At 39.7% G+C, this 17,919-nt stretch overlaps 1 protein-coding gene across 2 annotated transcripts in view; it reads left to right on the forward strand.

Moving 5' to 3' along the window:
* Positions 1-17,919, forward strand: part of TPH2 (tryptophan hydroxylase 2) — a 103,580-nt gene that overhangs the window by 59,111 nt on the left and 26,550 nt on the right. For both annotated transcript variants that reach the window (XM_032593750.1, XM_030321662.1), the window contains exon 8: positions 4,524-4,650. In XM_032593750.1, coding sequence (XP_032449641.1) covers positions 4,524-4,650 — 127 coding nt within the window. The remainder of the gene's footprint in view (positions 1-4,523; positions 4,651-17,919) is intronic.

Consider the following 17,919-nt stretch of genomic DNA (forward strand, 5'->3'; position numbering starts at 1 on the left):
GTCAGCTTTGAAAACTGATAAGAGGAGAAAAATGCCAGACTCATTTTGAATGTGAACTTAACAACCAGGACCCTTATTTCCCCGTAGCAAGATGATTGCAACTTTCTTAGAATGATTTAAGAATTCCCCTGAGGCACTTTGCCCAGGCCCCTTTGTGGGCCCATTTCAGCAGGCTTTAGAATCCTCCTAACAGGGCTTATCAGAGAAGATTCCAATTTAGAGCAGCAAAAGTTTAGAGTCTGATATCAGCTCTAGCTTTTCTTTTTCCTTTTTTTTTTTCAAAAGGAGACATGATGTTTTACAGTGTTAACAGTTTTGAAAGGTCCTACATTTCCAGTGAACAGAGCGCTTTTGTGAAAAGCCTTCTGAAAAGCATTATTCAGGCGAAAATGCATCAAAGCGATGTGAGTTAAAAAGAGAAAAGTTTGCCGATGTAGAGATTGGAGGCAGCATGTGCTGACAGGTGCAATTATAGCCAAATAATTGAATCTTTTTAGAGAGATCTGTTGTGATAAGGCAATAGTTGTGGACTCACCTTGGAACCCTGTTCATAATTAGATACTCAGGGGTCCGGCTGTGGACGATACAACCAATGGAGGGATCGTGAACTATGTTATATGCAGGACAGAATCACTGTTGTACTTTGTAAAATAGGGCGAAATGGCATGATTTCAGCCCAACGGAACCTAATTAATACAACGGTTGGAGACAAAGCTCAGCCTTTTCCCTCAGACTCCCAACAGTCTGTAACAGTTTTCAGCCTCTAAAAATCATAGTCAATCCAAGCTTCTAGATCCTTTGGTGTCAAAGAAACTAAAAAAAATGTCAATTTTTCAAAGCTAAGTAATTGCTTTTATTAGTAACATTAAAAATCTCTTTGTTGTTTGCTTGAAGAGTTTCTGGGCACTTCTGTTACCTTTGTCTACACTGCACATCTAAGCCAAAGACTGGGATAGGGAATGATCTGGTGTTAATTTCTGAGAATGTTGCACCAAAGTCATGAAAGACAATAAGCTTGTTTCTGGTCTTGAAATATGGGTGTGCAGAGCCTTGGCTCAATGAGAAGTGGACTTGCTGTCCATATTGTCCATGCTGCATGCACACTTGCTCAGGAATCTGAGCTGCAGGTCTTTCTCAGGGTCTCTGTGTGGACACAGAGCTGAGAAGAAGGCACAGACTACTGAGATACAACACAAATCATTTCTACTTATCACAGGGCAGAGGGCATCCCTCACGCTCCATTAGTAATTCTGTTAGACATCTTGCTTCAGGCTTTCCTTCTTAAGGAAATAGTGTATTCTGCCATATTGTATGATTTCTTTCTGTCAGATTTATTGCTTTTATCCTCTTCTCCATATAGTTGGATTACCTTGTCATTGCGATGCGATTAAAGGTTCTTAAGGTGGCTGAGAATTATAGGTTTCTGATAATGACACCTTAACTTAAAATCTAGGCGTTAGTTCCTTTTTTATTATAGGGAATTGACTCCTTAATGTCTTTGGATCTTAGTGTTTTCCTTCTTTTTTCCTTTGTAGTTGCCAACTTTTCACTTTTGCTTCTATCTTCATGTTTTTGAATTCCATTAGTACCTAGGTAGATAGAAGACTGTCCTCTGCAGCAGCCTTCTCGCAGTACCTGTCCCATAGTAAGCATTCAATATGCATTGGTCACAATAATCACTATTTTAGTTTCTGCTTACCTTGTTTGTTTATGTCACCTTCAGTACTTCCCCACAGTTTGACATCTGGTCTAGTTTTGGAATTATTATTGTCATCTTTTCTGCCTGGATAGGGAGGGGTGCTTTAGTATTTACATTATAGGCTACAATGGAGTTATTCAGATTTATCCATGGTGGGCCACTCAATCCTAATTCCAACACCAGTGCAGACTGCATGGCCTTTTATTAATTTTTTTTAATGCTTATTTTTGAGAGAAAGAGAGAGAAATAGAGTGCAAGCTAGGGAGGGGCAGAGAGAGAGGGAGACACAGAATCCAAAACAGGCTCCAGGCTCTGAGCTGTCAGCACAGAGCCAGAAGTGGGGCACGAACCCACAGACCATGAGATCATGACCTGAGCTGAAGTCAGATGCCCAACCGACTGAACCATCCAGGTGCCCCTGCATGGCCTTTTAAAAAACTGATCACAGGAGCACGTCTATAGGGTCCACTCCCAGCATAGAACTTTTAGACCTTTAACTGAATCAAATGCACGTGAAGAAGTGATTAGCTACGTAGTGAACTATTTTTCACCACCTTTCATTATTCCTCAGTATTATGATGTCATTTCAGTGGAATTAAATTTGAGCAGCTCAAGATTACATAATCACATTGAGTGTTAGTTTCATGTCCTTGCTGCTTGAAGCCTGCTAGTAGAGCTCCAGAGCATCATCTGTTCTGACAGCGGGTCTCCACCTTGGCTGTGCCTTCTTAGCACCTTCAGCGCCTTTAGAATAATGCAGATACTCTGGTCTATCCCAGAGAGTCTGACTGAATTGGTTTTAGATAGGACTCATCTTAAGATAGATATTCTTAAAAATTCTCCTCAAGGAATGGAGGGCCACTGGGTGGCAGGAAAAGAGATTCACAACATACTGACTACATTTGTACTTGTGCTAACCAACTTGGTTAAGCTCTCTCCCAACCACGTAAGCTGTGCCCCCTCACCCATCCCTTCTCATTTACTCCACATCTTCCAGTTAAAACAACAGAGCAGAAAGAGGACAGCTGTTTAAGTTGGAGGAATTTGATTTCAAATCTTGTCTTTTATTGAGACTGTGACCTTGGAAAGATAGTTAAATTTACATGAATTTTAGTTTCCCCATTTATCAAATGGGAATAATAAGTCTTCTTTGTAAGTATAGATAATATGATACAAGAGCATTTAGTACAGTACCCAACACATAATAGGAGCTCAGAATATGTTAGCTTTCTTTTCTCCCTTCTCTTTTTAATTTCTTTATAGGTCAAATGAAGGGCTCAGATAATATTTGAATTCTCCTTATTCCCTAGAATTCAATGAGTCTGATTCTCTGCCTTAAATAATATGAGTGAAGAGTAACTGCCATGTATTCTTTTCCACAAATCCAGTTCTGTGTAAAAAGAAAGCTATTGGCACACAGCTGACAGGGAATAAATTGGGAATTTCTTTTAGTATCCCATCTACACATTCTCCTTTGGCTACCCTTTCAACCTGACGTATCTGTGAAGTGGCTAGCCAAGGCTGGGGATGTGGTTTGAGTTGTGGGAACAAGATTTTTTGACTGAGTAATGCCATCTGTTTTATATGGGCATCAGTCTTGTACCCTTGACCACCATTCACTTGCTTCAACCATGTAACCACCCAATGTACTTTATACTTATGATAATAGTGGTAGCACCTGGCATTTATATTTTAGCACCTATTGAAAGTGATACACTTCAGAGGAGGCCAGGTGAAGTCAGGAAACATCTTTCAAAGACTACCTGGATAATTACTTTTCGTCAAGAAAATAAAGTATTGCAGCTTCTCGATCCATTCCCAGAGAGTCATAGGAGAATTCATTCTAATATAGCTTGGTATCAGGGAACAGTGTGTGATTCGTGGCAATGACTCAGGAAGGCATCTGCCTTGCTTCACTGTGACACATACTTGCCTTTGCCTGATCATTTGGCTCCAAATGGAAGCTCAGGCAAATGAAAACAGACCTAAGCTTCTATTATTACCTAGTTCAGGCTGCCCAAAGCAGAGGACTGGGAAGGTTTTCCAACGTGCAGGCTCAAGGGAGTTGCCTGTGTAATAGGCAGATAAGTTCTTTATGGGAAAAGTCACTTTGATGATGACAATATAATCCCTCTGCTGTTTTCTGCTGTCCGCAAAGTGTAACATGGCAGGCAGTGCAACTTAAGTGTTAAAAGCAACAGTTTAGAAATCACCACAAGCTGGATTAAAATTTTGGCTTTATCCTTACAGCAAACTTTGTCTGTGAAGGGCCAGCTAGTAAATATTTTAGGCTTCATGGGCCATCTGGTCTCAGTCACAACTACTCAACTCTGCCGTTCTAGTCTAAAGGAGCCACAGACAATACATAAATGAATGGGCATGGCTGTGTTCCAATTAAACTTTATTTACGAAAACAGGGAGTGGGCTAGATTGGCCTGCGACTGTAGGTTGCCCATCCCTGCTCTATAGGCTTTTGCACTAAGAAGTTACTTTAATTCTCTCACTTTCCCTTGAGGGTTAAAAGAGACAGTATTTGTCATAAAACACTTCCCATGTGGTTGGCATATGGCAAGCACTTGAAAATAGTAGTTGCTATCAACTTATTAAAAATATCGTATATCACACAATTTAAGATGCCATGAATTGTGAGGTGTGGTTGGATTTCAGAGATGTTAAAAGGTGATAAAAAGTTTTAGAACTGATGAAATTTGGTAACGGTAATTGATCATAGTAACAAGGTTCTATTTAGGACTTTAAGTCTTGTTCTACCAGTGACAGTTTGGACTTCCTGTATAACATATTTTTATGATGTTTTTCTTGTCAGAGATACATGTCATGAACTCCTGGGACATGTTCCACTACTCGCGGATCCTAAGTTTGCTCAGTTTTCACAAGAAATAGGCCTGGCATCTTTGGGAGCATCAGATGAAGATGTTCAGAAACTAGCCACCGTGAGTTCATTTTCAATGAAAAAAACTGTTCTATTTATATCCATTTGTAAGGTAAACAAAGCTTTAGAGTCATTCATGATGATTACAAGGCAAATATTATGGAGAAGGCATGGTGACTTCAGTGATTACTGCGTTGTGTTCCTTTGATGTACAACGTGTTCTTAGCTTATCAGCCATTAAGATGTTTATATTTTATCCTTCTTGTTCAAGGAGTGGCTAGAGAGTAAATATTTTAGGCTCGCAGCTCATAAGGTCTCTGTCACAACTACTCAGTTAAGTCACTGTGATGCAAAAGTAGCCAGAGGCAGTATGTAAATGAATGAATGGTGGCTGTGTTCCAATAAAACTTTACTTATAAAAGCTGGCAGTGGGCCACGTTTGGCTTGTGTGCTGAATTTCATTGACTTCTGTTCTAGTTCAATGTTTTTTTCCCTAGAAACATTAGGAATACTAAAAGTTATGCATTTATGAAAAAGTAGGGGTTGTACTTGAGGTTATCACTGATTAGTGAATATGGGTGTGGTCAGACACAATTTGAGACAGCCATGAGAAGCTTAGGCTAAACAATTATTATAAGTACAAAACCAGAGAAAGATTTAATAGTTACTATGTTCTCCACAAGGTTTTTTTCTCAAAACAAGCAATATGAGAGGAAAAATGTCATGTTGGTGGCTTCCTTTAAGATGCAAATCTAGCAAGCATATCTACCTTACCTTAACCCCATTTCGAAGAGACCAGGGTAAGAAAGAACAACTTTAGCACACTCACTTACACAGGGGCCAGTCCATTTGCCTAAATGAACAAAGCTATCAGAGGAATTAAAAATGGAAGCTTAAGTTGTGTGTATTTGCTATAGATACACATTGATGTCACATCAGGCATGTAGGGATATTCTTCACTCCTACCAGGAAATACATGCTCTAGATTTCTTTTCTTTTCAAAAAAGTTTTTTGTTTTGAGAGAGACAGAGAGAGAGAGAGAGAGAGAGAGAAGCACGTGTGTGTGAGCAAGCACAGGAGGAACAGAGGGAGAAAGAATCTTACATTTTTTTTTAACCTTTATTTATTTTTGAGAGAGGGACACACACAGAGTGCGAGTAGGGGAGGAACAGAGAGAGAGGGAAACACAGAATCCAAAGCAGGCTTCAGGCTCTGAGCTGTCAGCACAGAGCCCAACGCAGGGCTCGAACCCACAAATTGTGAGATCATGACCTGAGCCTAAGTTGGACACTTAACCTACTGAGCCACCCAGGCACCCCATGAGAGAATCTTAAGCAGGTTCCACACTGAGCACGGAGCCCGACACCAGGCTGTTACTCATGACTGTGAGATCATGACCTGAGCTGAAATCAAGAATTGGACGTTTAACTGACCGAGCCATCCAGGCGCCCCTCCTACATTTCTTAAGACAACTGGCCCTTTCAGTTCATCTTTTGTTTCCTAGTTTTCATAGAGATATAAGAAATGAGAAATGTTTTTCTAATATAAGAGAAGCAGCAGTGCAAAAGCCATGCTGTTAGTGTCAATGTAGAGATGAATAATTAGTGGGGTCAATGGGGGCTTCAGTAAACCCATTAGAGCCTACTGCCGAAGGCAGGTCCTCGGTTTTCACTGGCAGCTGCCAGACAGTAGTGCAGGCTTTGTGTTGCCAGTTCTCCAAATTTTTGAGAGAGATTGGAAATCTAGATTTCTAAATGAATTTAAATGATTTTAAGATTTTGGCTCATAAAAAACATTGTGAGCTGAGGAAAATATATTTGTAGACAGAATCAGGATCTTAACTTCCAATTTGCAACTTCTGCCCTAGGGAATGTATCTCATGTATATTGGCTATCTATTACTGCATAACAAATAACTCCAAAACTTAGTGGCTTGAAACAGCGAACATTTGTCATCTCATAGTTGATGTTTGGGAATTCGGGAGCATCTCAGCTGAGTGGTTCTGGCTCAAGGACGCTCCTGTGGTTGCTGTCAAGATGTGGGCTGGGGCTGCAGTTATGTGAAGATTTGGGAATCTTCTGCCAAGAGAGTTCACTCATGTGGCTATTGGCAAGTCACTTTCTCTAGAGCAAGTAATGGGGGGAGGGGGAGGAGGAGAAAGAGAGAGATCGATGTGGGGAGGAAGTTGTAATGACTTCTCTGACTTGATCACATGTTGCTCATGTCAGCCATATTATGTTTGTTAGAAGGGACTCACTCCAGCCCACGTTGAAGGGGAAGGAGATTAGCCTCCACCTTTGGAAGAAAGGAGTGTCAGAGGGTTTGTAGACATGTTTTAAAACCACCACACCGCTGAGTTCTGTTATTTAATTCTCAAACCTTGGCTCTGTCTTTAAACTCCACATTTTAGAACTTTTTCCGTGCCTGGAAGATTTCCCTTGAAATTTTCCTGGTTTCAGCCTTTAACTCCCTATAACTTGTACTCTTCATCAGGGATGAATGTACTGCTTATTTGTCTGACTCTCTGAATAGTCACAAATCGGGATTCAACTCTGCCAGGCTCTGTGTGTGTCCAAAGAGAGGACGGGAAGGAATAAGGTAGGGCTGCATGGATGTGAATGTAGGTAGATCCTAGTGAGTGATCTTATTTCTTTTTTAAAAGCAGTAACAAAAAAGTAGGTTTGTTGGCCTTTATTTTTACACTCCATAAAGTGATAATTAATTAAGTCCATCGTTCAAACTAACATTCACCAAGAATATAACACGGTCCTCACGTTTGGGAAATTTGTAGCCTGTATAGGTAAAACTAAGATTTTTCAGAGGAAGGAAAGTTTGTACTGGGTCCTGAAAGATGAAAAAGTCAGCCAAGTTGCAAAGGGGGAAAGGGGGGGGGGACCTGAGGGACAGTTTCAGCCAGAATAAGAAATCTCTCTGATTTGGGGACCCAGCAGGGAATGCCTGCTCACCAGATTGCAGGGCCATGCTGAAAACAAGGATTGCCTTTTGTATTAGATATCTATCACTACTGTTAACAAATTACATATGACTTAAAACAACACAAATTTATTATCTTACAGTTTCATTAAGCTTAGAAGTTTGACACAATTCTCACTGAGCTAAAATTAAAGTGTTGGGATGCCTGGGTGGCTCAGGTAGTTAGGCGACCAACTCTTGATTTTGGCTCAGCTCATGATCTCACGGTTCATGGGATCAAGCCCTGTGTTGGCTGACAGCACAGAGCCTGCTTGGGATTCTCTCTCTTTCCCTCTCTCTGCCCCTCCCCCATGCTTTTGCTTGCTCTCTCAAAAAATAAGTAAACATTAAAGAAAATAAAATTAAGGTGTCAACAGGGTTGTGCTCCTCTCTGGAGGCCCCAGGGGAGAATCTGTTTCTTTGCTTTCTCGAGTATCTAGAGGTTGCTTGCATTCTTTGGCTCATGGACCTCTTCCTTTGTCTTCAAAGCCAGCAACGTTGCAACTCTCTGATCTCTCTGCCATTGCCACATCTCTCTTCACTGACTGAAGCTGGGAAAGGTGTTTTGTTTTTAAGGACTTATGTGATTAGATTGGGCCCTGCTGGATAATTCACAATAATGTCACCATTTCATGGTCCATATTCTTAATGATATCTGCAAACGTAATACTTTCTAGGGATTAGAGCAGGACATCTTTGGGGGGAGCATTATTTTTTGTTTCTATACTTAAATTTGCAGGGAAAAAAATGAATACTTGAATACTTGTATCTTGAAACCTATTATACTAGGACCAGTAAATTTATAGGATGAATATGTTTTCTTTTGGAACTTACATTCCTTAGCATGATTCTAATACCCTTGGCTATGATTGCCTTAGGTCCAACAGCTAAAAGTGCTTCCGTCTGTTAGAGATCATTGGGTCATTAATCATGTTTCTCTCTCTCTCATTTTTTTTCATTGCCTTTTTCCTGGAATATACATGTACTTCTGCAAAAGCCAATCAATAGTTAGTCTTTAAATGGCTAAAGAATCCTAGGTACCATGAGGTAGGAATAAGAAAAAGACAAAAAGGTATACTTGCATCAAGGAGCTTTTGACCTTTCATCCACAAAAGTATGAAAATCCAGAGTCAGTGTGAGCTTTTATTAATATATGTGAGAAGGTATGCAGAAGAAGTGGATTTAAGGTGAAGCTTCCAAATGCGTTTGAGTTCTGAATTCAGTGGTGGAGACTGGGGTTCAGAACTGGGAGCAGAGGCCAGCAGTTTCATTTCTTCTTCTTTTCAAAAAACATTTTTATTTAAATCCAAGTGAGTTGACATGTAGTGTAGTAACGGTTTCAGGAGTAGAATTTAGTGATTCATCACTTATATACAACACCCAGTGCTCATCACAAGTGCCCTCCTTAGTGCCCATCACCCATCTAGCCCATACCCCCTACCTCCCCTCTAGCAACCCTCAGTTTATTCTCTGTATTTAAGGGTCTCTGGGGCACCTGGGTGGCTCAGTCAGTTGGGCGGCCGACTTCGGCTCAGGTCATGATCTTGCGGTCCGTGAGTTCTAGCCCCGCGTCGGGCTCTGTGCTGACAGCTCAGAGCCTGGAACCTGCTTCATATTCTGTGTCTCCCTCTCTCTGACCCTCCCCTGTTCATGCTCTGTCTCTCCCTGTCTCAAAAATAAATAAACGTTTAAAAAAAATTAAAAAAAAAAAGAGTCTCTTATGATTTGCCTCCCTTTCTGTTTTTATTTTTCTTTCCCTTCCCCTATGTTCATCTGTTGTGTTTCTTAAATTTCACATAAGACAGGTTCATTTCTATGTAGGAAGTAGCTGGTGACAGGTTAAGGAGGATCAAGTGTCCCCCAAGGGAGCCAAGAATCCTGCCTGGAATCTTGCAGTAGCTTTGACAGTTAAAAACAAAACAAAACAAAACAAAACAAAACAAAACAAAACAAAACCCAAGAGAGTAAAACTTGCAAAAGACTTTAACACAAAGATTTTGAACCTCTTCTAAATGCAGTGGAGAGTTGGTGGGGTGGGGGGAGTGGAGGGGGGAACTCACCATGGTTTTGTCTGATCTACTCATTTCTCTTTTTCTCATATTGCATGTGCCCCCACCCCAGTTCCCTTTCCTTTCCTGCCTCTCACAAGCCTTGTGATTCCAGAAGCTGGAAGCTTTATAAAGTCTATAGAGTCTATAGACTCTACCCATCTACTCTGAAAAGTGTTTCGCAGGGGCACTCAGTTGGTTGAACATCTGACCCTTGATCTTGGCTCAGGTCATGATTTCTCCATTTGTGAGATCGAGCCCCATGTCAGGCTCTGCACTGACAGTGTGGAGCCTACTTGGGATTCGCTCTCTCCCCCTCTCTCTCTGCCCCTCCCCCCTCAAAATAAATAAATATAAAAATTTAATAAACATTTAAGAAAAAAGAAAAGAAAAGTGTTTCGCAGACCAAAGAGAAATTTGGAAAGCTTTTCCTGCGTGCTGTGGGGAGTATGGGGGAGAGACTCACAGTGTGAGGAGGCTAGGGAGGGAGATTTTCCCTGAAATGCTCCTAAAACTGTTGTTGACTTTAGAAACCATAACGCATCTCTCAGTCAGAAACAAAGTGAATGGGAAACTGCTGGAAGGTGGTTTTGAAAGAAAGAACAGATTCTGGCCAGGCCATTTCAAAGTAAACCCTGGAATACATAACCTATTGGATAACGTGCATATTAATGACTCTCAAGCCATATACTGTAGCTAAAAGCCCAATTTAATGACCCAGTTACAAAGACTAAGAGATTAAGGGCTGACTACAGCCTCACTGGGAGGTGTAAAAAGTCCAGTGGTAGGGGGAATAGTGTTGGTTGGGAGGCCTCTTAACTGTCCAGATGAGAAATGGACATGTTATTAGCTGATTTCCTCAAAGTTGTTCCCATTAAGTCCCCTGAAGATGTACTGGAGTAAAATGAGAGATGAGATGTACCAAAGGAGAAAAATCCATAGAGAGGACAAATGGAAAACCACAGAAATCACTATTTATGCAGCACAATGAGACAGGCCGTATTATTCTTTTACTCTAGGTGAGATTTATATTATTAATGACTCTGTTTATATAGTGCCTGCTTTTCCTTGTTTAGTGAATTTAAGCACTTAGGAAATAGGGAGTAAAAGCAGACACTTAATAACTTTCTGTGATGTGCTGTCAACAAATCCATCCAAGGAAGAAAACAACGTCCAGTAGGACTAATTGGCCACCACTAAATTCTGTTTCATCCAAAGCTGCTTTTGAACTTCTGGGTCTGATTTCAGAGGGACCAGGCTATTTGCCTATAGCGATATTGCTTCTTCTTGCTATATTTCTACATGATATTTATTTTGACATTTTAATAATGCTTAGCTTTGAGAATGAAGCTATCTCTGCTGTTTATGTAGCCAGTGGTTTCTATGCTCTGAGAACCATTTAAATGAAACTCTTTTGTATCTGAAGAAATTGATGATGATGCTTGGTAAATGTATTTCAAATGCATTGTTATACATGTAAATAATTTGCCCTCTGGTGGATAATGAATAAGGCCACTGGTTTTGGCAGCTGCACTCTTTTTATACTCATCATAGCTGTCCGGGGTCTGTGCATGATAGATATGCAAAAATATTCCCAGTAAGGGCTGCTTGGAGTGTGCTATGATTTTGAGACGAGCCATTTCCCACCGTAGTGCTGGCTTAAGTGGATTTAATAGATTAGTGTCTTCTTTAAGGGTTGTAAACTTAAATGCCTTCAGGGGCCAGATAGGTAGCAAACATGTGTGAAACAGCCTGATATACGATAATAAGGAGTGTAGGAGCCTGTGGAGAACTGGAGAATGCACATTACATCTAAAGGCCTTCATATACAGAAATTAAAATAAAACAAAATGTTCTTTGGCTAGAAACCATGTCTGCAAGCTGAAACAGAACTAGGCTCTCAGTCCCCAGCCCTTGTATCTGAGGTTAGAGTACATGTTAGACCTACCATCATCCTTGAGGGACCAACCCATGCTCGGTTCATCTCTTGTCATAGTGGATGTTTTTAATTACCGTTTGCTGACTATTTTTCCTAAGAAAATAGTGTTCTCTAGAGGGAAGTATCCTATCGCTGTTGAGAGATGACTGGTTTTGAATTAAACTGCAAACAGTTACAAGCATGATTGCCATGATGTGGGCTGAGCACATGTCAAAAGTTTATTTAACTAATTAATGAGGGGAAAGCAGGATGATAAATGCAGCTCAAGGAAGAATTTGCGAGACTGAGACCGTATCGTCCCTGAAAGAAAGAACCTGGAATAAGGTGCAAAGTCATTTGTGTTCTATGGGCAAAAACTACATAACCTTGAGGTTGTCTTTTCTCCCAGGCAGAAATCATTTGCGTGTCTAGTGGACAAAAATAACTTGCGATTTATCTATCTTCACAAGTTACCATCTAACTTCACAACGTCTGGGCCCTAATGAGTAGTAAATAGGAAGTCGGGAAAGCTTACGTTCCCTAGATTAATGCTGCTCAAACCATAATGTATATAAAATAAGTTAGGGATGTTGTTAAAAGGCAGATTCTGGTCAGGTAGGCCCAGCATGGGGCCTGAGATCCGGCATTGTTTTGTTTGTTTGTTTTTGTTTCTTAAAATTTTTTTAAGTTTATTTATTTATTTTGAGAGAGACAGAGACAATGTGAGCAGGGGAGGGACAGAGAGAGAGGGAAATTGAGAGAGAGAATCCCAAGCAGGGATTCAATGACGCAGGGCTCAAACTCAGGAAACTGGGAGTTCATGACTTGAGCCAAAACCAAGAGTTGGACACTCAACCAACTGAGCCACTCAGGTGCCCCAAGATCTGGCATTTCTAACAAGATCCCAGGTAATGCTGATGCTGTTAGTCAAAGAGGGTCAGTTGACCTGATAGGCCCATGGGCCTATTAGACAATGCTTGAATGTTTCATTCAAAAGACACATGGTAATCTTCCAGTCTTATTTCCATATTTTGATACTTTTTTTCTACAAGCTGGATTCATAGAGTATTGGGAGATTAATATTGTGTAATATGAGATGAGTTTATTTAGGACTTGGTCTGGGCCTGAAAATGAATGCTTGCATCTATGAGCGCCATGTCATTGGTTCTGTTTTGAGTGTCTACTCTTAAACTCCCCTGCTGCTTGCTCTTTGACCACATGACTTATATTATCCAATTTTATGGGAATGCATAAACAGAAACTTGCTGATTAAGTGGATTTAGGAATCAGTCCTAGAAAAATATCGATTTCGCTTCCTTCCCAATGTTGGGAAATGTAAAGGGGTGCCTTTCACCAAATGGTGCTTCCCATCTACGGTGTGTCCCATCATGCAGATGGTTTCTGTTCAGTCTATTCATTTCTCACATCATGGAGGCATTTGAAACAGACAAAGCTGTGCACCATTTGTAAGAGAAAGCAATCAGTATGAATACACCTCAGATGTTTCCAAGCAGAATAAATTGGCCTCTGGCCTAGTTGGAATTTTCTCTCTACAGAGAGTTTTAGGTCATCCATTCAGTTCTGTTGACCCTGACACATACTTACCTTCACTTCATGATTGAGGGTTTCTGTCACTGGGTCTTGGGAAAGCTGATGAGAGAAGAGTCTTGGCCAATGGTAATAAAAGAATAAGCACTCTTTCCCAGAATATGTTCCCAGAACATTAGTCTCATGAAATGTTATTATGGGTTCTAGAAAAGAAGGGATCTACGGGCAAATATATTTGGGAACCATTGAGTTAAAAAAAGAAAACAGCTTTGTTTTTTAAAGTACTGAGACTTTTCAGGGACTCTAATGTGATAATGTGTAGGGTGAATCTCCACAGGTGATAAAAAACTTATTTCTCCAAACTTACCATGTTTTCCCTGTTTAAAGATGCCATTGATTGTAAAATATACTCTTAATTCAATAGCTTGTTCTAAAGGGGAAAAAAGATTTAGTTAGCAAAATTTTTGATATTGTTTGTAAGATAATGTTAAAATGTAAAAACAGTGAACTTAAGAATTAAGAAAGTACATTATATGATTGCAGAAGTCTCTTTTTATGGAACACATGTTAGCATCCTATGCTATTAATATTCTAAGGAACACAGTTTAGGAGATACAAATCTAGAATGATTTTTGAAAGGGGAGAATTCATTGTGAACAGAGACCCGTTCACCAGCTTAACTTTTTTTCCACAAAAGCATTGTCAGGAAATTAGTAATATAAGGTTCTGTTTGTATTTTATCAAAACAAATAATTTATTGGTTCCAAGTAAAAGAGTTTGCATTGATTGGGGCTTTTGATGGTCATGAATCAAGTGTGCTTGAATTTCTAGTTATAACCAGGACTTTCTCATGCTGAGAATAGTAATGAAATGTAGTCAGTCTTAAACTAATAATCGACTATAATTCACACTAGAAATGTAATTGTAAAGGTAACCTTAGTTTATGAATTGCTAATTAATATTTTCCTGCCTGTGGGAGGACATTAGCTTGTTTCCCGGTCTCACATCTTTGTCTACCTGGCTCAGAGTGGGGAACTTATGTATGCTTTTTTTTTCTTTTTTTTTAAAAAAAATTTTTTTTTTTACGTTTATTTATTTTTGAGACAGAGAGAGACAGAGCATGAATGGGGGAGGGTCAGAAAGAGAGGGAGACACAGAATCTGAAACAGGCTCCAGGCTCTGAGCAATCAGCACAGAGCCCGACGCGGGGCTTGAACTCACGGACTACAAGATCATGACCTGAGCCGAAGTCGGACGCTTAACTGACTGAGCCACCCAGGCTCCCCTTATGTATGCTTTTAAAAGACTTACACCCAGCTCTAGTTCTTTCTGAAGATGGATGACATTAAAAATGACCATTTTAGTATCTCTACAGAAAGCTTGCAATAAGCCCCAGGCTTATTTATTCCATGCGGAGTCTTTGAACTAGTTCAGCTGTTTGGATCATTTGATACAAAGCTGACAAAAAGCTGGAAGGAATGCACTTTTATACATTCTTAATTGAGATGTTTGGGCAGATGATCAGTGTGTATATTATTTGTAAGAGTAACTTAATTAAAAGTTAATAGTATCTATTCCAACTCATTACTTTCACTTTTATGTCTTCTGTGCATATAGAAAAATTGTAGAATCTACGAGGTGCTACATTTCTTCAGCTAGCCCCATAGAAGCTTAACTTTTTCAGTGTTTTCCCTTCGTGTTTTTTTGCCTGGGTGCTCTAAGACCACACTTCCTTCTGACTATCTCTCTTCTGAGAACTTTGATATCAGAGCTAAGGCTATTTTCTCTCTCTGTTTGTGTATGTTTCACTTATGATAATGCCATTATGAGATGCCTTGCCAGCTATGGTGAGAACACCACGGTTATTTGGAATTAAAAAAGTGAGCTGTATATTGCCCACTATGGTTAGAAACAAATCCATTTGTAACCCAGAATAGTTGTGTATTTTTGCAACTCAAATCTTTCTTCGTCACTTAAAATTGTATCCTAGGGGCTTCAGAGAGCCATCGTGTAACTGCAGATGAGGGAAAAAAAGCTCAACAACCTACTTTAGATATTTGGAGACTCGTAAAAATAGAGCTGCTTTGGTAGCTATTCGTTCTGTGCTGCGAGTGAGCTCTGTGCCCACTTAATTTTATTCATGCAGGAGCACCGCAGGCCCACCGCTGGAGTCCCTCAGCACTTGATGAAGCTGCTTTTGGGGTGTCTGGTGGGCAGTATGCGGTGTGGTGTGATGTGCTGGAAAGGGCCTAAACCCGAAGCTGGTCCAGTGGGGCTTGAGTGCCAGCTTTCTTCACTTTCCTCAGCTTGCCTGAGATATGATTGACATATGTTGTGGCAGTTTAAGGTGGACAATGCACTGATTTGATATATTCATATATTGTGGTCTGATCAGTTAGCTAATACCTGCAACGTGTCACAGAATCACCATTTCTTTTTTGTGAAGATATAGTCTCTTAGTGACTTTCAAGTATACAATACAGTATTATTAACTCTAATCATCATGCTGGACATTAAGATCCCCAGAAGTTATTCATCTTATAACTGGCCGTTTGTACCCTTTGACAAATACCTCCCCATATCCCTCACTCCCTAGCTCCTGGTAACCACCAATCTAGTCTCTGTTCCTAAGAGTTTGGCTTTTCTATATTCCACATATAAGTGAGATCGTACAGTATTTGTCTTTCTAAGTCTGACTTATTTCCCTTAGCATAATGCCCTCCAGGTCCATCCATTTTGTTGCAAATGGCAGAATTTCCTTTTTCCTCAGGGCTGCATTGAATGAATACCACATCTCTATGCATTCGTCCATTGATGGACACTTACATTGTTTCTGTATCTTGGCTATTTTGGATAATAATACAGTAAACATGGGAGTGTAGATATCTTTTTAATATTCTGTTTGCATTCCTTTTGAATATATATTCAGAAGTGGGATTGCTAAATCATATGGCAGCTCTATTTTTAACTTTTTGAGGAAGTTTTCCATACTATTTTCCATAGTGGCTACACCAATTTACATTCCTTCTAACAGGGCAAAAGTGTTCCCTTGTCTTCACATCCTTGCCAGCATTTATCTCTTCTCTTTTTTATATGAGTACCAGCTTTGTTACTTCCTAAACTTGTATTCTGAGACAAATCACATTAACATTTTGGGCCTCAAATGTCTTCTTTAAAACTGGGAGATTCTCCTCCCACCTGATGCTGAACGAGGAGCAAATGAAAGGAAATACTTCTGTGATGTGTGGCTTGTCATTATCTACCTCATACTCAGGTATGGTAGTACTCGATCTCACCATTACCCAACAAATCCTAACTGCAGCCAGGGTTGTATATTATTGATTTAATAATTTTAGAGTCATTTAAAGACCCTAAATCATCTAGCTCTTCATCTAGAGATAACTTCTTCCTGTGATTCAAAAGCCCTGACATTGAGCCCTTCTTACTTTTTCTTCTCAAAGTAAGCTAGTGTGCATTCATCAAGCACGGAAGATTTCTGCAGTCATTTTCATTTCCATAAAGATGTACAAGAGAAGGAGTTTTCTGGTTTAACTACAATGGAGTAGGCTCTCAAAATCTTAGACTTGTATTAACAGAAATGTCTATGGTATAATTCCATTTCTAGCAAAAGCAGGGAGAAGATGGTTGGAATTTTTTTTTTTATGAGCTAGAATAGCAGAGGTAATATTATATCAAACTATAGGAATTTAATTACCCCATTCCACAAATGTAGTTTTCAAATAAAGGAGTCAAAAGGATTTTCAAAGCTATTCTTCTGAACTGTGATATAAAAACCCAGAACACATTTAGTAGATGTAAAATGTATTGCTGTACATTATGAGCCACCACGATGAATGGAAGCACAATGAGAAACACGACACGAGACTGAACACACGGTGATTAAACATCTCTTTGCTCCCCTCTTAGAAATATTGTAATTTGCTTAGAGTTTTATATGCTTGTCACTGTAAGGATGGGCATTTCTGGAATATTTCTGATGAGTGGACTTCATAGTGGGAAGAGGTTTCCCAGAAAATGGAAATGCTGTCATTTGAGGGCTTAAATCCACACTGGATGTAAGTAAGAAATGCTGGGAGGGTGGGGAGGAATAAATCACCCAGGGGCCTCATCATTTTTCAGGGTCTGCCTGTCTGTCCTTTATAGTGTCCATAAACAACCATTCTCTCTGAAAGGAAGGGAGGGTGGATGCAGGGTGACTTGGGGACTCTGTTATTGAAAAGTCTTTACCAAAACTCTTTGTTTCTCCTCCTTGTTACACAACTGACATATAGTCATTGTATAAAATTTTTTAAAAAAATGGATAAGTAAGGAAAAGAATATAAAGATCATTTGTAATATCAGACCAGTGATAACCACTATTAACATTTAGTATAAAGCCTTCTTGTTTTTCCAAAGTCATTTTGGCATGTCAAGTAAGAGCTTGGTAAAGGGAGTCTTGGCTTTGGAAAAGGAGCAATGAGGTGTTCACCCATTTATCAAACACTTGTGCTGTCAGGAGAGACTGTATCTTTTACATCTACACAAGAAAGAATAAATTGGAATTGCTCTGGAGATACAGGGCTTATGACTTTTTACCCAGGTACACTGCAAAGTGGTCCAGTGAACATCATATGTAGCTAATGAGTTTCGTTTGCTTTTCCTTTTTCTTTCATTTTGGAGAAAAAAGTTAGCAGATGCCACTTTTTTTTTTTAAATTAAAAGTTGGTTTCCGTACCTATTTTAATTTTCTATTTTCTAATTTTGCATTAGCTTGTCGTTATTGGTGAGTACTACTTTTATCTAATCGATATCCACCCTTCCTATTGTTCTCTTTCTGGGTAAA

The sequence above is a fragment of the Lynx canadensis genome, chromosome B4 (assembly GCF_007474595.2).
Source record: "Lynx canadensis isolate LIC74 chromosome B4, mLynCan4.pri.v2, whole genome shotgun sequence".
In the NCBI taxonomy this organism is placed as follows: Eukaryota; Metazoa; Chordata; class Mammalia; order Carnivora; family Felidae; genus Lynx; species Lynx canadensis.